The sequence below is a fragment of the Lolium rigidum genome, chromosome 6 (genome assembly GCF_022539505.1).
Source record: "Lolium rigidum isolate FL_2022 chromosome 6, APGP_CSIRO_Lrig_0.1, whole genome shotgun sequence".
Taxonomy (NCBI): Eukaryota; Viridiplantae; Streptophyta; class Magnoliopsida; order Poales; family Poaceae; genus Lolium; species Lolium rigidum.
This window is the reverse complement of record NC_061513.1, coordinates 164,912,675-164,931,843: the sequence shown is the minus strand read 5'-3', so window position 1 is coordinate 164,931,843 and position 19,169 is coordinate 164,912,675. Positions and strand designations below refer to the sequence as shown.

General features: G+C 43.2%; 1 protein-coding gene across 1 annotated transcript; it reads right to left on the bottom strand.

Annotated features, from left to right (window-relative positions):
* Positions 1-16,781: 16,781 nt before the first annotated feature.
* Positions 16,782-18,340, bottom strand: LOC124667301 (ervatamin-C-like). The gene is made up of 2 exons (XM_047204606.1): positions 17,830-18,340; positions 16,782-17,722 (listed from the first exon to the last, which is right to left on the bottom strand). The coding sequence occupies exons 1-2, from the start codon at positions 18,338-18,340 to the stop codon at positions 17,124-17,126; spliced, it is 1,110 nt and encodes a 369-aa protein (XP_047060562.1). The 3' UTR covers positions 16,782-17,123.
* Between the last annotated feature and the right edge of the window lie 829 nt (positions 18,341-19,169).

Here is a 19,169-nt window from a genome sequence, read left to right as displayed (position 1 = left end):
CGTCTCAAGGCCGGCACTGCCGGTGTTTCACCTCCAACGGGCAGAAAAGTGGGTGGGGTATAAATACCCCCCTTCACCTACCTTGGAAGGTTGCTCAAACCCTAAGATGTTCATCCTCCATTGCTGAGCCACCAAGAACACGAAAATAGCCAGATCTCCTCCCTCAACCACCCAAATCACTTGTGCTTTGGAGAATCGAAGGAGAAGACCCCGATCTACATCCTCACCGAAGCGTTTTTCATTTCCCCTCATATGCTTGAGGGCCCCCTTGCTAGTGTTCCTCTTTGGATCCCTAGTTGATTTGTGTTGATGTATTGTTGTTGATTGTTGTGTTGTAACAGATTTGGGAGCCTCCAATTCGGTTGTGGATGTGTGCCCCAAGAACCTTGTAAAGGCCCGGTTTCCGCCTCGAGGAAATCCCTTAGTGGAAGTGGGCTAGGCCTTTGTGGCGTTGCTCACAGGAGATCCGAGTGAAGCCTTCGTGGTCTGTTGGTTTGGCTTGCGTAGCAACCACACTCCTCCAAACGTAGACGTACCTTCTTGCAAAGGAAGGGAACTACGGGAATCATCTCCGTGTCATCGCGTGCTCCACTCTCGGTTACCTCTATCCCATTCTATCTCCTATATATTGCATAGCTATATCTTGCTTAGTTGTTAACCTTGTCATATAGGTAAATTCACTTAGTTGCATATCTAGAGAATTTACCTTTGTGTCAAGCCTAAATTGAAAAATAACTAAAAATTGGGTAGCACCTATTCCCCCCCCCTCTCTAGGTGCGGCATACGATCCTTTCAAACATACTGTTAGATATAAACTGTCTCCTGATCCTAAATTTGCCACATCTCCTATAAACATTAAGGATAAAGATTATGATTTTTCTCTTGATTTGTCTCATATATTTATTGTGGAGAAAACACCTTTTTGTGGTACTGAAAAAGAAAGTGTTGTAGAACACATGATTGAGCTATCTACTCTTAGTAGCTTGTTTTCTGATGATGTTAAGAAGCATACTTATTTCGTTGCTAAAATTTTCCCTTTCTCATTAAAGGATGATGCTAAAACTTGGTATAATAGTTTGCCACCTGATTCTATTAATAGTCCAAAAGAATTGCTTGATGTTTTCTTCCGGAAATACTTTCCTGCTAGTGCTCAACATATTGCTTTGCAGAGAATTTATAATTTTTATCAGGAAGATGGAGAGAAATTGCCTGAGGCTCTGGGCTAAATTTTGCTCTCTTATTAGAGCTCGGCCTGACCATGATTTGGAAAAGCATGATTTACTTGATATATTTTATAGTGGACTAACCATTGAGTCTAGGGCATACCTGGATAGTGTGCTGGTTGTGTTTTCGGAAAAGAACTCCAGACGACGCCGAAGAATTATTGGCAAGAATAGGCCGGAATCATGATGATTGGTCTACACCTGAACCAACCCCGACACCAATATTGAAGAAGAGGGGTATGATTAAATTAAATGATGAAGATATGAGGGAAGCCAAGAAATCTCTTAAAGAGAAGGGTATTAAATCCGAAGACGTGAAGAATTTACCTCCCATAGAAGATTCATGTAAGATCACTCCCCCTTCATCCATGATTGAGGTACACTCTCTTGAACGCTTTACTAGAGAAGATATTCCATATTCAAAACCTCCTACTCAATGCTTAGATGAGTTTGATAATTATATTGTTAAGCAAAGTAATTTCAATATGAGAGTAGAGAATCATTTAATGGAAAATTCTCGAGCTATTGGTGAATTGCATGGTATTGTGGAGAGAACCTCCAATGATGTTAAGATGCTTGTTAAACATTTTCAAATGGTTCAAACTCAAATTGATCAACTCACTAAAGTGCAAAATGACTTGTTAAAAGATAATTCTAAAGAAAAACATGCTTATGAAGTAACTGAAGGAGATATGCCCTAGAGGCAATAATAAAGTGGTTATTATTTATATCTTTATGTTTATGATAAATGTTTATATATCATGCTATAATTGTATTAACCGAAACATTAGTACATGTGTGATATGTAGACAAACAAGAAGTCCCTAGTATGCCTCTTAAACTAGCTTGTTGATTAATGGATGATTAGTTTCATAATCATGAACATTGGATGTTATTAATAACAAGGTTATATCATTATATGAATGATATAATGGACACACCCAATTAAGCGTAGCATAAGATCTCGTCATTAAGTTATTTGCTATAAGCTTTCGATACATAATTACCTAGTCCTTATGACCATGAGATCATGTAAATCACTTATACCGGAAAGGTACTTTGATTACACCAAACATCACTGCGTAAATGGGTGGCTATAAAGGTGGGATTAAGTATCTGGAAAGTATGAGTTGAGGCATATGGATCAACAGTGGGATTTGTCCATCCCGATGACGGATAGATATACTCTGGGCCCTCTCGGTGGAATGTCGTCTAATGTCTTGCAAGCATATGAATGAGTTCATAAGAGACCACATACCACGGTACGAGTAAAGAGTACTTGTCGAGAGACGAGGTTGAACAAGGTATAGAGTGATACCGAAGATCAAACCTCGGACAAGTAAAATATCGCGTGACAAAGGGAATTGGTATTGTATGTGAATGGTTCATTCGATCACTAAAGTCATCGTTGAATATGTGGGAGCCATTATGGATCTCCAGATCCCGCTATTGGTTATTGGTCGGAGTGAGTACTCAACCATGTCCGCATAGTTCACGAACCGTAGGGTGACACACTTAAAGTTGGATGTTGAAATGGTAGAACTTGAATATGGAATGGAGTTTGAATATTTGTTCGGAGTCCCGGATGAGATCCCGGACATCACGAGGAGTTCCGGAATGGTCGGAGAATAAGATTCATATATAGGAAGTCATATTCCAAGTTTGGAAATGATCCGGTGCATTTATGGCAGGTTCTAGAAGGTTCTAGAAAAGTCCGGATGAAACACACTATGGAAAGTGGAGTCCCGGAAGGACTCCACAAGCTTGACCAGCCAAACCCTAAAGGAGGAGTCCCAGGTGGGCTCCACCTAGAGGTGGCCGGCCACCCCACCACAAGGAAAGGTGGGAGTCCCACCTTGAGTGGGACTCCCTCCTTGAGTAGGTTTCCCACATATGGGAGGTTTTAGTGTTGGGGTCTTATTCGAAGACTTGGACTAGAACTCTTGGGGCTTCCACCTATATAATGAGGAGGAGAGGGAGGGGGGCAGCCACTCTTTGGCTCAGCCTTGGCCGCACCCCTTAGAGGGCCGGCGCCCAACCCCCTCTCTCCCCAAACCCTAGCTTCTTCTCCTCCTCCACTTCTCCCGCATATGCTTAGCGAAGCTCCGCCGGAGATCTCCACCGCCACCGCCACCACGCCGTCGTGCTGCCGGATTCAAGGAGGAGCTACTACTTCCGCTGCCCGCTGGAACGAGGGAGGTGGACGTCGTCTTCATCAACAACCGAACGTGTGACCGAGTACGGAGGTGCTCGCCCGTTCGTGGCGCCGGAACCGATCGTGATCAAGATCTTCTACGCGCTTTTGCAAGCGGCAAGTGAACGTCTACCGCAGCAACAAGAGCCTCATCTTGTAGGCTTTGGAATCTCTTCAAGGTTGAGACTCGATACCCCCTCGTTGCTACCGTCTTCTAGATTGCATCTTGGCTTGGATTGCGTGTTCGCGGTAGGAAATTTTTTTGTTTTCTATGCAACGTTATCCTACAGTAACAACTAGAGGCGGTGTTTCTACCCAGGATCCTCTATATCCTGAAGGGCATCCCAAAAGAGTTGAACAAGATTCTCAACGAACTGAAACTAGTGCTCCATCTAAGAAAAAGAAAAAGAAACATAAAACTGTTGTAGAATCCTCTCGAGCTCGTTAATGATCCTAATAGTATTTCTATTTCGATGTCTGAAACTGAAAGTGGTAATGAACATGATAAAGATAATGATAAGAATGATGCTTCGATAAAGAAGAGGTTGAAGAAGAACCTGAAAAGCATGCTAAAAATAAAAAGTATACTAAAGAAGATTTTATTGCTAAGAAACATGGTAGTGAAAGGGAACCTTGGGTTCAAAAGCAAATGCCTTTTCCTGCTAAGAAACTAAAATCAAAGGAAGAAGAACACTATAATAAATTTTGCGATTGGATGAAACCTTTATTCCCGCAAATACCTTTGACTGATGCTATTAAATTGCCTCCTTATTCAAAGTATATGAAAGATATTGTCTCTAACAAAAGGAAAATTCCTAATGAGGAGATTTCCACTATGCTTGCTAATTACTCTTTTAATGGTAAGGTTCCAAAGAAGCTTGGCGACCCAGGTATTCCGACTATTCCTTGTTCTATTAAGAATAATTATGTTAGAACTACTTTATGTGATTTGGGAGCGGGTGTTAGTGTTATGCCTTTCTCTCTTTATAAGAGACTTTATTTAGATAAGTTGATACCGACTGATATATCTTTGCAAATGGCTAATAAATCTACTGCTATTCCTGTTGGTATATGTGAGGATGTTCATGTTCAAGTTACTAATAACTGCTTGATATTAACTGATTTTGTTGTGTTGGAAATGCCTGAAGATGATAATATGTGTATTATTCTTGGGAGATCTTTTCTCAACACCGCAGGGGCTGTCATTGATTGCAATAAAGGAAAAGTTACTTTCAATGTCGATGACAAGGAGCATACCGTTTATTTTCCCAAGAGGATTGAGAAAGCATGTGGAGTTAATACAATTTCTAATGTGAGAACTATCAAAGTGGGAACTATTGATTGTCCAATATATGAGCCTAAAGAAGAATATCAAACTCTTGTGATTGGATCCATATCAATACAATACAAGGTAACATGATTGATTTGAGGTTTATTTCTTCATATGCTATGTAAAATTTATTTGGTGGCAAGACTTGATCAACCTTGTTAACAAATTCATTTTATATGCATAGGGGAACTAAACAACATCTCTTTCTCCCTCCACTTGATCTACTTGCTGTAGCACTTTTGTTTTGCAAAGCTCTTTAGTTAATTAGAGATTTCAAAAAAATTCCTGCCCAGTAATAATAAATTTAACACCCAGAAATGTGCATTTTTCAAAGTTTTCAAAAATTCACAAAAATTATACCATTGGTCCTATTTTTCGACGAGGCACCTGGGAACACCTGGGGATGACATGTGGGGCACCCCAGGGTGGCACCCCACAGGCCGGCGCGGCCAAGGAGGGGGGCGCGCCACCCTGTTGTGTGGGCCCCTCCTTGCCCTACTACTTCATCTCTTTTTCCCATTCTCTTCTCTCTCCCGAAAAATTCGCACCAGGTTCCTCTCACTCGCGTTTCTGCTCAAGAGCTCAAGATTTCTCGATCTCTTTGCTCAGCCCAGATTTTTGTCTGAAATTTGGCACATTTGCTCTCCGGTATGTGACTCCTCCGATTATCCAAGTAGAATTTTGTTTGGTGGAGTATATTTTGAATATTTTGCTGCTGTAGGTAACATGTTTAGTGAGCTTGCATGCTTGTTCTAGGTGGTAGAAACTAGTTTTGATGCATGATTAGTACTCTAGCAAGTTCCTATGGTAGTTTCCCTCAATTATATGTCACCAAATAAAATTTTATATTGTTTGTTGAAAAATTTCAGAAAATGGAAGGGAGTAGGCACCAACTCAACCAACAAGAATTGGAGGTGCAATAGGTCATGAGAGTTCACCGCGAAGAAGGAGTATACCCCGCTTACTAACCGTGCGTGGATTTTATGAGAAGTGCAGGAATCTTGCAAGATGTTCAAAGTCTAATTTCTCATGCAGGGTTGGATGATTTTGTTGTTGGTGAACCATGCCAGTATGCAAAATTGACTATGTCTGTAGTGCAGGATTTTGAATTCAATTGGTCGCGATCTAACCCCATGGTTCGGTACAAAATTTATAATAAAGCTGTCAACTTGCCATTCGATGATTTTTGTGCAGCAATCAGAGTGCCGCAATGGGGATCATGCGAGAAGATAAGGGGATCGCCGCAAGAGCTCTTGAACCTCTTCAAGATGATTTGTCATGGAAGAAGCTACTCAGAGGATGGTGGTAAAATCAGTAGTATTCAACTCCCAGCTATTCGTTACTTTGCTTATTTCATCACCAAGTGCGTTCTTGCTAGAAAGAATGCAAGTAAGTTATCTATCGAGGATTTAGCCTTTCTAGCTGCTGCATTACAAGGTAATAGGACTTACAACTTTGGTGCTTTGATAGCCTATAGACTTGCTACTAACCGTGAGAAGGGGGGAATTTGTGGAGGTCTCATCGCCTCTCGCTTATTAGCTATGCATGGTGTAGAACCTCACCATCTTGACATTCAGCTCCCCATAGAGAAACTTGACATAGTCTCCATGATTAAGCATGAATTTGTTTCTGATTCGTCTAATTTGAGCAACCTGTCTTATAGAATAACATTTTACAAGAAAACTTGGAGAATAACTAAGAAAACTGAAAAATTAGTAGGATTGCCCGCACTGTTCTATTTAACCTTGATTCCGGGGAGGATTGGTCGATCACGGAAGGTGCACTTAATGCATACATAGAGGGAGGAGGCCATCGTGCAAGAGACAACACGGAGGAGGCCGAGGAACACCTCGATTCGTCATCCGATGCAGCGAGTTCTTCGCATCAACACGTTGGGCATGAGGAGCCTCCACGCTTTTCTTCTGCATCGGGACCTTATTATGACTACGCCATGTATGATCCACCGGCGTGGAACCCAGACCCTCGCTGGGGTTGATCTCCACTTAGGCCAAAAGCCTAAGCTTGGGGGAGGTATACCGGCATCACTCATTCTTTGCATATTATGGTTGCTGGATACTTGTATATACTTGTTTAGTTTCTTTGAGTGGTTTTCTAATGAGAGGAAGATGATATTTGGGGAAGTGCTGCCTGAAAACAGATTCTGGACTGTTACTAAAAAAATTCGTGAGCACAGCCAGAACGTTATTTTGAGCTGCCAATTTTTTTGCATGTTCCCCAAGTTGTTATCTAACTTTCATTAGTTGAACACTTTTCGTGCTGAGCAGCGTAAGAATTTCTTAAAAATAGATTACTGTACTGCTGTCAAGTTTTGGCAGATTTCTGCCCTCTTGTTTTTCTGTGTTTCTTTTAGTTTTCATTTTCTTGTGCTTGCTTTGTTTCTTTCCTAAAACACAAAAAGACCAAAAATATTTCTGTTGTTTCTCTTCACCACTTGTTTATTTTAGTTTCTTGATTTTATCTTGCTTTATTTGCTATCGTTGGTTTGCTATAAGAAAATCCAAAAAGATTTTGCTTTGTTTGCTTGTTTCCTTTTGTTCTTGCTTCCAAATTCGAAAACACCAAAAATATTTGTTGTTCTTCTTTGGTTTTGTAAAGTTCTTTATGAGTTCAATGGTCTTCGGTGGCTGGAGCGTGGTTTTCATTCCATATTATTCAAGCTACACAAGTGAAAAGGCAATAATGATGATATTCGACGATCTGATTGTAGTGAGAGGCTGGTATGAACTCTATTTGTTTTCATTTTTGTACATATACTCATCCATGTGAGCATGCTTAGTTGGTTCATGTGAGGTAAGTCTAGTAGTTTATGATCTCTCATGATTAGCTCCAATTTATTAATATGAGTAGCATGTCATAAATATTTGCTTGCATTGCTTTATTCATAGATAGGTATGACATTGTGGTATCCTCCTCTGAATAATTCTCTTGAATCAACTTGGCACATGCTCACGCATGCATATGACTGAACAAAATGTCAATTAAGCCTCGATGATTACTTTACCTCAGAGTTCTTGTATCACTTTTATGCCTCCGTTAATTTATTTTTGTCGCAAGCATGATTATGACAGTTACTGCTCTCTTGATTGTCGCTTCCCAGTCTATTGCTAGCCTTCACTTGTGCTGAGCGGGAACGCTGCTCGTGCTTCCAAACACATGAAAACCAAGTTATTCCGAGTGTCCACCATAAATACCTATGCATGGCATTTCAAACCATTCCAAGTAAATTCTCATGTGCTACCTTTAAAACCTTCAAAATGCTTCTCAATTTGTGTTAATGTTTCATAGCTCATGAGGAAGTATGTGGTGTTTATCTTTCAATCTTGTCATTTACTCTTGACGGACTTTCATAATGGACTAGTGGCACATCCGCTTATCCAATAATTTTGCAAAAAGAGCCGGCAACGGGGTTCCCAGCCCCAATTAATCAACATTCATTAATAATTCTCTTCACATGTTTTGCCCTGATTTATCAGTAAGCAACTTAATTTGCAAATAGACACTCCTCCATGGTATGTGATTGATGGAAGGCACCCGAGGATTCGGTTAGCCATGGCTTGTGTAAGCAAAGGTTAGGGGGAGTGTCATCCATAATAAAACTAAAGTACGTGTGTAAACAAAAGAGAAGAGGGATGATTTACCTTGCTGGTAGAGATAACGTCCTTCATGGGAGCCGCTCTTGAAAGTCTGGTTGACGTGGTAGTTAGAGTACCCACTATCATTCGTTGACAACAACAAACACCTCTCAAAATAATGAGACAGGGAATTGGAGGAGATCATCGCCATCATCACCACCGACGCCTCTCCATCGACCAGCCATGTTTCCCCCATCCATGTGTGAGTAATTCCCCCGCTGTAGGCTGAAGGGGATGGTAGGGATTGGATGAGATTGGTCATGTAATAGCATAAGATTGTTAGGGCATAGTGCCTAGTGTCCGTAATTGGTACTTTTATGATATTGTTGCAACTTGTTATGCTTAATGCTTGTCACTAGGGCCCGAGTGCCATGATTTCAGATCTGAACATGTTATCGATTCATGATGATATTCATTGCTTTATGATCTTACCTGCAAGTTGTATACACGTATTGCTGTCCGGAACCCGAGGCCCCAAATTAAGTGACAGAAATTGGGACAACCGAAGGGGATGGCGGTGATATGAGGATCACATGTGTTCACGGAGTGTTAATGCTTTGCTCCGGTGCTCTATCAAAAGGAGTGCCTTAATTTCCAGTAGATTCCCTAGAGGCCCGGCTGCCACCGGCTGGTAGGACAAAAGATGTTGTGCAAGTTTCTCATTGCGAGCACGTACGACTATATATGGAACACATGCCTATTGATTGATTAGTACTTGGATACCGTTTTATTATTATCTGCAAATGCCCTGCTTTGATTGTTACATGAGTTTCTCTCATCCATGCAACGTCCGTTCATCCATCCCTGTGCCTACAGTATTTTAATCCTGATGTTTACTATAATCATCACTGCTGTCTTTGTTACTCTGCTGCTGTTATTTCACTACTGCTACTGCTATAAAACTGTTACTACTGATAAACTCTTGCGAGCAAGTCTGTTTCCAGGTGCAGCTGAATTGACAACTCCGCTGTTAAGGCTTTCAAGTATTCTTTGTCTCCCCTTGTGTCGAATCAATAAATTGGGTTTTACTTACCTCGAAGACTGTTGCGATCCCCTATACTTGTGGGTCATCAGGCCACTAAGGCAACAACACCACTAAGGTCAAACACGCCCTCTACGAGACCGAAACCCCGCAGAGAACCCAAACCGATGCACCTAATAAAATGGCTAAGAACACCACTAAGATGCCCAAGTTCTTCTCTCCCAAATTCCAACAAAGCTACAAAAGCTATTGGGGGAATAAGGGAGGAAGAACAAATATGAGGAGAAACACCAAATAACTCCAAGATCTAGATCTAGCAAGATCCCCTCACTTGGAGAGGGATTCAATTGGTGAAGCTCTAGATCTAGATCTCCTCTCTCCTTTCCCCGAAAAATATGCAAGAAATAGTGGGGGGATCAAGAGGAGGAAGAAACAACTCAAGGTCAACAATGGAGGAGAGAGAATGGAGGGGAAGAAAATGTTTGGGTCGGAGGTGGAAGAGAGGTATAAATAGGGGGCCCAAAATATAGCTGTTGGGGCAGAAAAACGGTCAGATTCGCACCCGAGCGGTACTACCGCTTGTCAAAGTGGTACTACCGCTCGCGCGCAAAACTGTGCAAAAAACGGTCAAAAATCGGCCCAAAGCGGTACTACCGCTTGTGAAAGCGGTACTACCGCTCGAGCGGTACTACCGGGTCGGTACCGGTCCAATACCGGACCGGATCCAGTGTCTCACAGAGACCAAACCGGTACCTGACCGGTACTACCGCCCTTCCCTTTTTTCTCTAAACTGCGATACGGAAACGACAATATCTCGAGCTAGGAAACTCCGATTGAGGTGAAACCAATTTTGCCGGAAAGAGGGCGACAAGATTTACCTCTACACAAGGTGAAAACATGGAAAAGAGTGGATGATGATTTTCCCATGGTCATAGAGGTGTAAGCTCTTAATATGGTATATCGGGAAAATCATCACCCTCGCACATGCAACATGCGGTGCAACCGGAATCCGTTTCCGATGAGCTAGAGCTTGTCATGAGAATGAAAACAAGCTCTATCTCATCTCATGGATAAGAACCAAGAAGAACCAAGAAACACGATGCAATGCATGCAAGGTTTGAGCTCTCTCCGATGATACGACCCACTATCCTATCGAGCACAAACCTTATCCTTGCGCGTTCCTCTCGAGTCGGCAAGCTCCGTCTTCACCCTCTTCATCATTGTACATGCCACCGTCTTCATCTTGTACGCACGCCACCGTCTTCATCCATCTTCTATGCCGTCTTCGTCTCTCTTCGACACCGTCTTCATCCGTCTTCCTCATCGTACTCGATCTTCTCCATCTCGCAACCTTGAGACCATCATATGGCTATGGACGTGACCTAAGATCGATTCTCAATACAACCGTTAGTCCATAGGGATTGTCATCAATTACCAAAACCACACATGGGGGCTCCATGTTCTTTCAGATGGCATGGTGAGTGGCATGGTGGTCACGGCATGGCCATGCCATGGTGATGATCATCAGTGATCATTGGTGCAGATGCTTGAAATTGTTCAGAGGGTTCAAGGGGGCACTGAGGTTGACAATTGGAGTGATGGTTTAGGCTAATACCCACCAGATTTTAGAGTGTATGCATATAGTTGATTTCTGCACATAAGGTGTTTGACACAATGGCCGCAAGAGACTTTATTTTGAATTTGCCAAAAAAAAAATTATGAGTGTGATTCTAATAATATTTGGCATCTCTTGGTGGCATTGGTTTGTAAAGTGAAGTTGATTTGATGAAGATGAAATTTGAGGTGATCTTAATTCTGTTTCAATGTTGTCACTTTGGTTGCTTATTATAAGTAATTGAAAATGACTCATTAAGTTTGGCCAACACCAATTTACTCACTTTTATGTGTACTTGTAATCTGGGCAAAAAGATTATGAGGTTTGGTTTAGAAAATAATAACCACAGGGGCTCAAAGTAGGCATCAGACTAAAATAGTCAAAAGTGACCATTATCACATGTGCATTGATTTTTCCTTTTTCTTCTTATTTGCTTTGCTTTTCTTTGACCCAAATGTTATTGTTTTGGGTTCATAGGTATAATATTGAGCTTATTTATGTTTTCAAACCATCTAAACAAAGTAGAACATGGAATATGCTAATATTTGAAAATGTGGCCATTTGCTCATATATGCATCTATTTTTACTGTATTTTCTTTTGCTTTGTTTCTCTTTGATCCAATAGGCATGGTTTTGGGTTTAGAAACATTTTCAAACACTTCAAATAAACATGGCAATTGCAATCATTCACACATTCACCCAATAGAAAAGATTTTGACATAGGCAAGTTTTTGTTGACTCTAAATTTTTGATAAATGGAAATTGATTTTTATTTGTTTCGAAATTTTGGGGTATTACATTTGCCATCGGAGCACTGCAACCGCAGCCTTGTCCGATCTCCTCTTCAACAAATTCCTTATTTGCCATCGGAGCACTGCAACCGCAGCCTTGTCGATCTCCTCTTCAACAAATTCCTTCGGTATCGCAGCCTGGTCGTAAACCGCTTCACGTTCTTCTCTTCAGCGTCGATGGCGCGCTCCAGTTCTTCTTTTCAGCGTCGATGGCGCGCTCCAGTTCTTCTCTCAGCATCGATGGCGCGCTCCAGTTCTTCTCTTCAGCGTCGATGGCGCGCTCCAGTTCTTCTCAATTCTTCTTTTCAGCATCGACGGTGCGCTCGAGTTCTTCTCAGTTCTTCTTTTCAGCGTCGATGGTGCGCTCCAGTTCTTCCGATCAGCGTCAACGGCGCGCTCCAGTTCTTCTCTTCAGCGTCGACGGCGCGCTCCAGTCCGCTTCTTCCGGTGGTAATCAAGCTCTATGTTATCCTGAAACAAATATAGCTGCAAGGAATTAAGCTGGTATTATGGTACAGTTCTCTTCGTAGGTAGTTCTGGTACTATTTTTAGCACCATGTATTCTAATGAACTGAAATAAATTAAGCTGCAAGAAATAGGAAAAATATAAAGCTCTATATTATTCTGAAAGAAACAAAGCTGCAATGAATTAAGCTGGTACTATGGTACAGTTCTCTTCGTAGGTAGAATGGTACAGTTCTGGTACTATTTTTAGCACTATGTATTCAAATAAACTGAAATAAAATAAGCTGCAAGAAATAGGAAAAATATAATCAGTACAAATAGTTTACCATGGACCAATTGAAGAACCCCTACTGTTTCCCATATTACATCCTGAAGAAGTTTATCATGTAAGCTTTGGTTGTTTCAGGATAATCAAAGTGATGAATACAAGCATGGTTAATTTAGTCTCCAAACCACGGTGAAATGTAGCCCATCTAACATTTCTATTTTTTCTAACAGATGAGACATAATTCCAGTGATACTCCGTCGGGGGAGCGTACCCCGTTGTCCTTTTGAAGGTTTTTCTTCCTTATGCATCTGCGGGTCACTTTAACTTGTTTTCCATCGATAAGCATGAATGTATTGTGTCTGTTATTGATCCTTGGTCCATGCCGCCATCGTCGTAGGGTAAAATGGTTCGGTCGCATAAGATGAAATTGATCTTACAAAAAATTGCAATCTACCTAACCGACGCACTTGCATTAGCACAACCTGGTTGGGATGCTGATAGATTTTTCTGGCCACGCACGTCACCAACTGATATTCCGCAAAGTTCAAGCATGTGAGTATCTCTAGAATAAAATACATATGTTTTAATTTCTTCGGTAATTAAGATAATAAGGAGTCATTTAACTATAGGAAAGCGTCTGGTTATTTGATTTTTTATATTATGTTCTCATGGAATGGTAAAAAGTTGGTTCATCCAATATGCACGGTGGGTACTTTACGCTGCACTTTCTATTTTTTTCACTAAAACTATAGATGCTAATGACAAGTATTGTTGTGCAGAATGTTACCGATCTGAGGAAGAATTTTTTGGTACGCTTGCTCAAGTACCATCAAAATGAAGCACTCGAAAATATTCCATACATTGTACGACATACTCTAAGGAGTATCGAGAAGGACATTTTTTAATATAAAATAGTTAGTTAGTGGAGTACTTATTGCATATTCAAACGATGTCAATTATATGGTTGTTAAATATATTTCAGACTGGTTAGAATCTTATAAGTTTTTCTAAATATCTTGTTGTTTTGATACACGTGATTTTTTGCAACTATTGTATTGACACAATGTGAGAGAAAAAAAGCCGTAGCAACGCACGGGCATTCAACTAGTATAAATAACACCTCGGTTAGGCAACCAAAGCATTTTATATTTTAGAACAGATGAATAAATATTTTGAATTAGATGTCACAAATTTGTCCAGATTCACATGTATATATATAGTAAAAGGTATCCAAATCTGCAACAAGTAATTCAAGACAAATAAAATATATTTATATATATGTGGTCTTTGCAACAACTCAAAATCAAACAGTATTCGTTAAGGATGTACACTGTAAAATCATGAAAATAAAAAAAATGAAAAATAAAAACCAAGATCCAAGTCAAGCAACAGTCAACATCAGCATCAAGCATTGCCCTGCAACACATGGGTTAGAGAAACCTGCTTCGTACCCAAGGAAAGTTTTGGCAGGCATTGTATTTAATTTACACTGAAATTGAGGGGTTTGTATAGTATCTTAGGATTGTCCCTTCTAAAACGGGATTAGTGAACAAATTGTTGGGATTTTTTTCCACGTCCCCATCAATCTCTTAGATAAATTTCAAATACACCGGGTATAAACACAGCCTAAGCGAGAATATGAACTTATTGTGGATTCTAACATTTAGTTCTAACTTGAATCATGTATAAGAGACATGTACTAGACTTGCCACGGTACCGGTTCGTCTATTTTTCCTTTCATACCAGCGCCGTTGCCGCTGCGGTGGTCGACTCCGCGGCAACACCCCTCGATTCCCTTCGGCACACAATGTCCCTGCGCTTTGCCCTCCGCCTCCATGGTCTCCCGACGCTCTGGGTCCATGGAACGAACAGAAAGCGGTAGATCTGGGATTTGGCTGAGGGGCACCGGCGTGGTGCGCAACGGTGGAAGACGTCGGGGCGGTGATGGACTGATTGCCGGAGGTCCAAGCTGGCGTTCTGAAGAGCGCGAGCACGCACGGCAGTACAGACAGGGGCAAGGTCGCTTGAAAGAGAGGTGGCGGCCTCGCGCGGTGGCGGCCCCGGACTAGGCGGCGACGGCAGCAGAAATCGAGGCCGGTGCGGCTGTAATTTGGACTTGAGAAGCGGTAGTTGAAATCGAGGCTCCCACGCGCTGTAGGCAACAAGTTGGGGGGCTCTCCGTCCATTAATGGGAACTTGAGGAGATGGGGGCACGCAATGAAAACAGTTGCACAAGTCAACGAGCTGCTTATGGAAAGTAGCGAATGGTGAGGGAAGCGATGAGGCGCTAATTAAGCCGCGGAGTTTCCGTGTCATCTCGTGTTCGTCGACCGATCGCTGGGCCGTTCTCTTTCTACCGCTACGGCCCAACACAATCAGGCACGGGTATTCTTTTTGTGTAGGGATGTAAATGGTACGGATAATTTCCGTTTCGAATCCGCATCCGTATCCGTTTTTGAGGATATGGTATGCATTTTTAGAAATCCGCCGGATATGGATACGGATACGGATAGTGATCAAGCGGATATCCGACGGATACGGTAGAGGATATGGTATTGATACTATCCGACGGATACGGATTATCCGCCATTTTTGCGGATTATCCGAGGTCCACAAAGAGGATAATCCGAAAAACTAGCCCAACCCTAAATATTTAGATAATATATTTAGTTCATCGGCCAAACTATGTATTCTATTATCACGCAATTTGCTTTGTTGTACGAACAAGTGTGTACATTTAGCTATAGTCTATAATTACAAACATATTTTACATAAAAAAACATACTTCTATTTTTTTATATATATATTTTCTTAATAATCCGCATCCGACCCGAGTCCGGTCCGAATTCGCTCCATATCCGTAATCCGATATAATCCGCATCCGACCATTATCCGCTCCGATCCGAATCCGTTACAAAAATATGGTAAAGGATATGGTAAGAGCAATATCCGATCCGATCCGATCCGTTTACATCCCTATTTTTGTGTCATTATAGTCCCACATCGCTTTTGTGTACCGAGTCTGAGCAGTTTATATACACAAGTTTTTGGGTTACAGCAAGCTTCCTTGGAAACTACAAGCAACATCTATGTCAAAGAAGGGAATTGTATGAGAAATATGAGAGAAAAGGCTGCGGGATAAGAAGAATTTTGGAAATCGAATGAGCGGAAGCTCAGTGGGACCAGAGAAGAAGTTGGATAATTGAAGGCGAGAATAAAAGAATATCCCAATAATTTGGAAAAAGAGGGCTGGTGCGGTCTGCAACGGGCACTTTTGCTAGTCATGTATAAGAGACACATAAGAAAAAAATGAAAAGGAACAACCAAATGCATCAAAAGACCGTTTGAGCTATGAAAACATCTCCACTAGGATGAAAAACTATGCCTAGTCATGGCCCCAATGGCGATTTTTGGTCTAACGTGGACCAATAAATTGTTCAGCACTTTTAGATCGACCCCGGCCCATAGAGGGCCTTGTGGGCGGGTCGGTATGACAGTCTTGGCAGAGGCACACATCCGAATTCAACATATTTCACTTGTCCTTTTCTTCCATCTCATTTGATTTCTCGTTCATGTTGATCATTCATGCCACTCTCTCCCATTTCACACCGTCGTCGTCGACGCATTCCCCTCTTCGCTGCCGCCGAAGGTGCAGAAGGCGATGAAGAGGACGATGCAAAGGGGAAGAATCCCTACGTCAAGGATTGCAGAAAACCCACACCGAAGGTAAGGCTAGAGGGGATATCAAACTAGGTGTGTGAGAGGGACTATATCCGGCAGCGGTACACCACGGCGGCACGCAAGGCGTGGCATGAAAATGCAGATATGAAAAAGGCAACGGCGACATCAACACCAACAACGGGAGAACCATTCCGTGGAAGATCCGACACCAACGGCAGATGATATATCTTCCATTTGATTTCCATTCTATGCATGCGGCATTGTAATATGTATGGCCGAACTTAGCAGCATTTTCGTGGTCGGGACTTCTAAATTTATGTCGAAACTATGTGTATGTTGATTGCATAATTTTTAAATTGCAAAATGTTGGATCAAAACCCTATTAGGACAGCCGTATAAGATGTGCCCCCTAATGCCCGATCCAGCGTTGTTGCCAGACAGACTTTTTTATTGTTTTCAAAAATCGGTTTCCTGGTGTTCTCAGTTTTTCCTCCTTTTTTCCTTCGTGTGTCGCTTATTCAGAATTCAAGCGACTGTAACAAAGTTCTTCAGATCAACCGGGATAACTCATCCCCGGTTTCATCGATCATCTCAACGAAACCCGACCAAAAGCAGGTTCAATAGATATTACATCACACAGGAGCATGTCTTTTTTCTAAGAGCAAACTGAAAGAACTAAAAACAGGGGAAATAGGCAAAACGCAAGAACTACAGAATCTCGCCTACACCGACTACAGCAAAGTTACTATAGTACTTTTTGCATATATAAACAGTCGCGTCATGTTGCATTGGCATGAATAATAATGGGTCGTTCTTACGACCGATACAGTCATGCCTTAAGTATTCCTTCTTATGAATCCATCCAAGTTTCAATCGCATGGTACTGTAGCTGATAAATTATACCGGGCATCGACTGATGTACTAGAAGCTGCCCATGGTCGGGTAGTATGCGTATGTGGCGATGCCGCAGCTGGCGCCGCTCCGGCGAGCGATGCGCATGTAGCCCGCCTCGCCCCACCTCGTCCCCCACTGGTTCTTCACCACCCAGTACTCCTGCCCGACGCCGTCCACCCCGTAGCCCACCACCGTCACGGCGTGGTTTATCCTCTGCCCGCACGACGGGCTCCCGGCGTACACGCCGCTCCTGTAGTGCCGGAAGTCCGGGTCCGTGGCCTCCACGGCCACGGCGATCGGCTGCCTGGCCACGAGCTGCTCCAGCACGCCCTCGTCGCCGTACAGGCCCGCCCACCGTGGCGCGCCTACGGACGCCGCCGAGTTCGGCATGGCGCCAAAGCCGCGGCACGCGCCCTGCTGGCCGACGTACGCGTAGGCCGCCTCCGGCTGCAGCCCGCCGCTGGCGGCGACGTAGCGGAGCGCGGCGTTGATGTCTCCGCCGCTGCAGCTGCTGATGCCCCCCGTGCAGTCGAGCACCTGCTGCTCCGACATGGAGATGAGTTCGCCGGTGGTGATCTTCACGAGCCCCTCCGTCGCCGCCACCGCCGCGAACGCCCAGCAACTCCCTGCACGAACGCACGCACGCACGCGTCAACATCCATTAGTACGAGCTTTGGCCTACGCTACTACCCTCTGCTCTGAATGCATGGCCATTGCAGCTGTAGAGAATTACCGCAGGAGCCTTGGTTCTTGATCTCGGTGACCGCGCCCTGGGCCCTCCAGTCCACGCTGCCAGGCATGTACAGCAGCTGGCCAGCCTTCAGCTTAGCACCTTTCTTGGACACGTCCACCGCTGCCGCCGCCGTGTTGTTGATCTCCTGATGACGAAGCTGGTGCTGCAGGTACCCGAGGTGCGTCTCCAGGAACTCGTCGTCGGTGAGGTCGGAGAACTTGTTGAGCCCGAGCGTGTACGTCCGATTGCCCGCCCTGTTCACGGCGTCGACGTGCCGCGCGTTGGCCGCGAACACCTTCCGCCGGCGCGCCTTCTCGTCGGCGTCCGTGTAGGCGCGCCCGAACTTGGCCATCCACCGCTCGTGCCGGACGGCAGCGCTAGGCAGCAGCGCGCCTCGGCGTGACCTGGCTCCCTCTCGCGCCGCGGCGGCGTCGACGACGACGGTGGCGGCCACGAGCACAAGCACAAACCATGCGCCAAAGAGGCGGCGCGAGCTGGGAATCGGCGCCATTAGTTAGTTGGCTAAGCACTCCCCTCCTTGTAATGGTTTACGAGCGAGCTATCCGTAGCAAGCACGGGCCTGCGCTCCAATTTATATGCGCCCGAATGGCGAGCAATTAAGCTAGATGGAGCATGCGTCTGAGCGGATACTTTTCGCTGGTGGATCAGCTCGATCGATCGATCACGGTCGCGGCGCGCATGCAGCATCACTATTGCAGATGGAGTGCGTTCATGCGCCGCAATCGAACGTATTGATTGCGAGTTCATCGATGTTCATATCCGGCGTCTACTCGGCACTACTACTCCCTCCTCCGTTTCATATTAAGTGACAGCTGATTTGAAGGTATCCAAAGATTAAAATTGCGGTCTACGGGTCTTAGCTGCAACTATTTCCGGACGATAAGAAAGCTATAGCGAAGCTAAACCATTTAGCGTTTTCTACAAAACAAGAAAACTCCTAGAAAAATTAGGCCGGCATCAAATATTCATATCATCAATAAATATGACAAGAAATTCAATGGTACAAACTAGTAGTACTAAACAATAATGATGATTGTAGTAATAAAAGTAAAGCATAAATACATATTACATATCTATGTCTAACTTAAAAATTCAAATATAGAAATATTTGTGCTTAGTGGGAGAAATAGCTCTATTATTTAAGCCTATTTAGTGTTTTAGTGCAATTTAGCAAGCTATTGGCGGGAGATTCTATTTATCGTTAAAAGGGCATATCATTAACGGAAGTGTTGTGAATCCGCTATAGCGATGCTTTAGAGAATAAATATCGTACTATTTAAAACTTTGATCTGGACACATTTTATATATAGATACATCTG

Bases quoted from the DNA above. Each gene is read 5' to 3' on its own strand.
- LOC124667301 (XM_047204606.1), bottom strand. From the start codon at position 18,340: ATGGCGCCGATTCCCAGCTCGCGCCGCCTCTTTGGCGCATGGTTTGTG. The intron at 17,723-17,829 runs GTAATTCTCTAC...GCGTTCGTGCAG, and splicing joins CAAGAACCAAGGCTCCTGCG to GGAGTTGCTGGGCGTTCGCG.